Source organism: Apaloderma vittatum, unplaced genomic scaffold (genome assembly GCF_000703405.1).
Source record: "Apaloderma vittatum isolate BGI_N311 unplaced genomic scaffold, ASM70340v1 scaffold14842, whole genome shotgun sequence".
In the NCBI taxonomy this organism is placed as follows: domain Eukaryota; kingdom Metazoa; phylum Chordata; class Aves; order Trogoniformes; family Trogonidae; genus Apaloderma; species Apaloderma vittatum.
Genome location: NW_009705340.1, coordinates 1,518 through 3,026, shown reverse-complemented (window position 1 = coordinate 3,026; position 1,509 = coordinate 1,518). Strand labels below are relative to the sequence as shown.

At 50.8% G+C, this 1,509-nt stretch overlaps 1 protein-coding gene across 2 annotated transcripts; it reads left to right on the top strand.

The window, feature by feature from the left end:
- Positions 1-6: 6 nt before the first annotated feature.
- LOC104269735 (polyubiquitin) lies at positions 7-846 on the top strand. Of its 2 annotated transcripts, XM_009865367.1 has the most exons (2): positions 7-558; positions 815-846. In XM_009865367.1, the coding sequence occupies exons 1-2, from the start codon at positions 108-110 to the stop codon at positions 844-846; spliced, it is 483 nt and encodes a 160-aa protein (XP_009863669.1). In that variant the 5' UTR covers positions 7-107. The 2 variants fall into 2 exon arrangements, with proteins under 2 accessions (XP_009863669.1, XP_009863670.1); XM_009865368.1 differs by lacking the exon at positions 815-846 and having other exon boundaries at positions 7-648.
- The last annotated feature ends 663 nt before the right edge of the window (positions 847-1,509 follow it).

Here is a 1,509-nt window from a genome sequence, read left to right as displayed (position 1 = left end):
AGAGGCTGATCTTTGCCGGCAAGCAGCTGGAGGATGGGCGCACCCTGTCCGACTACAACATCCAGAAGGAGTCCACCCTGCACCTTGTCCTGCGCCTCAGGGGTGGCATGCAGATCTTTGTGAAGACCCTGACGGGCAAGACCATCACCCTTGAGGTGGAGCCTAGTGACACCATTGAGAATGTCAAGGCCAAGATCCAGGACAAGGAAGGCATTCCCCCTGACCAGCAGAGGCTGATCTTTGCTGGCAAGCAGCTGGAAGATGGGCGCACCCTCTCTGACTACAACATCCAGAAGGAGTCCACCCTGCACCTTGTCCTGCGCCTCAGGGGTGGCATGCAGATCTTTGTGAAGACCCTGACGGGCAAGACCATCACCCTTGAGGTGGAGCCTAGTGACACCATTGAGAATGTCAAGGCCAAGATCCAGGACAAGGAAGGCATTCCCCCTGACCAGCAGAGGCTGATCTTTGCCGGCAAGCAGCTGGAAGATGGGCGCACTCTCTCCGACTACAACATCCAGAAGGAATCCACCCTGCACCTTGTCCTGCGCCTCAGGGGTGGTAACTGAACTGGCTGGTTGCCGCTCACTTCCAAGTAAAAGTTTCTCTGCACTTGTTCATTCCAATAAAGCTATTGCATCCACAAAAGTTAGTGTCTCTAGTTATGTGACTATTTATGCCAGTAACCCAACCCTAGCTATCTAATAAACTAATTACCTAGCTTCCACACACAAAGGTGTTGCAAAACCGCCTTATGCAAGGCTTGTGCGTGCCTCACAAGTGTTGCTAATCCTTGAGCTGTGGTTTTCCTGAGGTGCGTGCCTCACAAGCGTTGTTAATCCTTGAGCTGTGGTTTTCCTGAGGTTGTGTAAGTGTTTTCGTAACTGGGTGGAGCGTTGGCTGAACTTCAGTGCTGATCTGCAGATGCTGAGCAGCTGTTGGGGTTGTGTAAGTGTGTGTATGTAATGGGAAGCTGCAGTTGGTTCAGAGCTGGTGGGTTTCAGTAATGTTGCTGGGTCCTGCCCCTGGTGTTTTGGTGTTAATGCGGACACAGCAGAAGGCAAATCCTGTGATTTGGTGATGGGGTGGCTGTGTAGTGGGTGGTGGTAGGATGTGGCTGCTGATTCTGCAGCCCTTTGACCTGTGCCTTCAAGAGCATTCTGGCTAGTGTGAGTCTCATCGTCCAGTTACTGAGTAGGCATTTGGTATTAAGTGTATTAAGCAAACTAATTTCAAGTGTAACAGCTTATTAAAAATGTGGAATGTGTTTTCATTCCAGCTGTAGGTGAAAATACGTATCAATGACCAAAAATGTCAGGGAGCAGTTCCCACATGCTACAGAAACACTTGGCAAAAGAGAAGGCTCTGCTAGTTGTTCTGTGGTGGAGATACGTGAATGTGGGAGTGTGAGTGGGAAAGGGGTGGCGGTGGTGTGGAAAAGCACAAATACCCTTCACGAGAGAAGCAAAGTGCTGGGAGGTGGGGCAGTGATTCCAGCTGGTCGCTGAC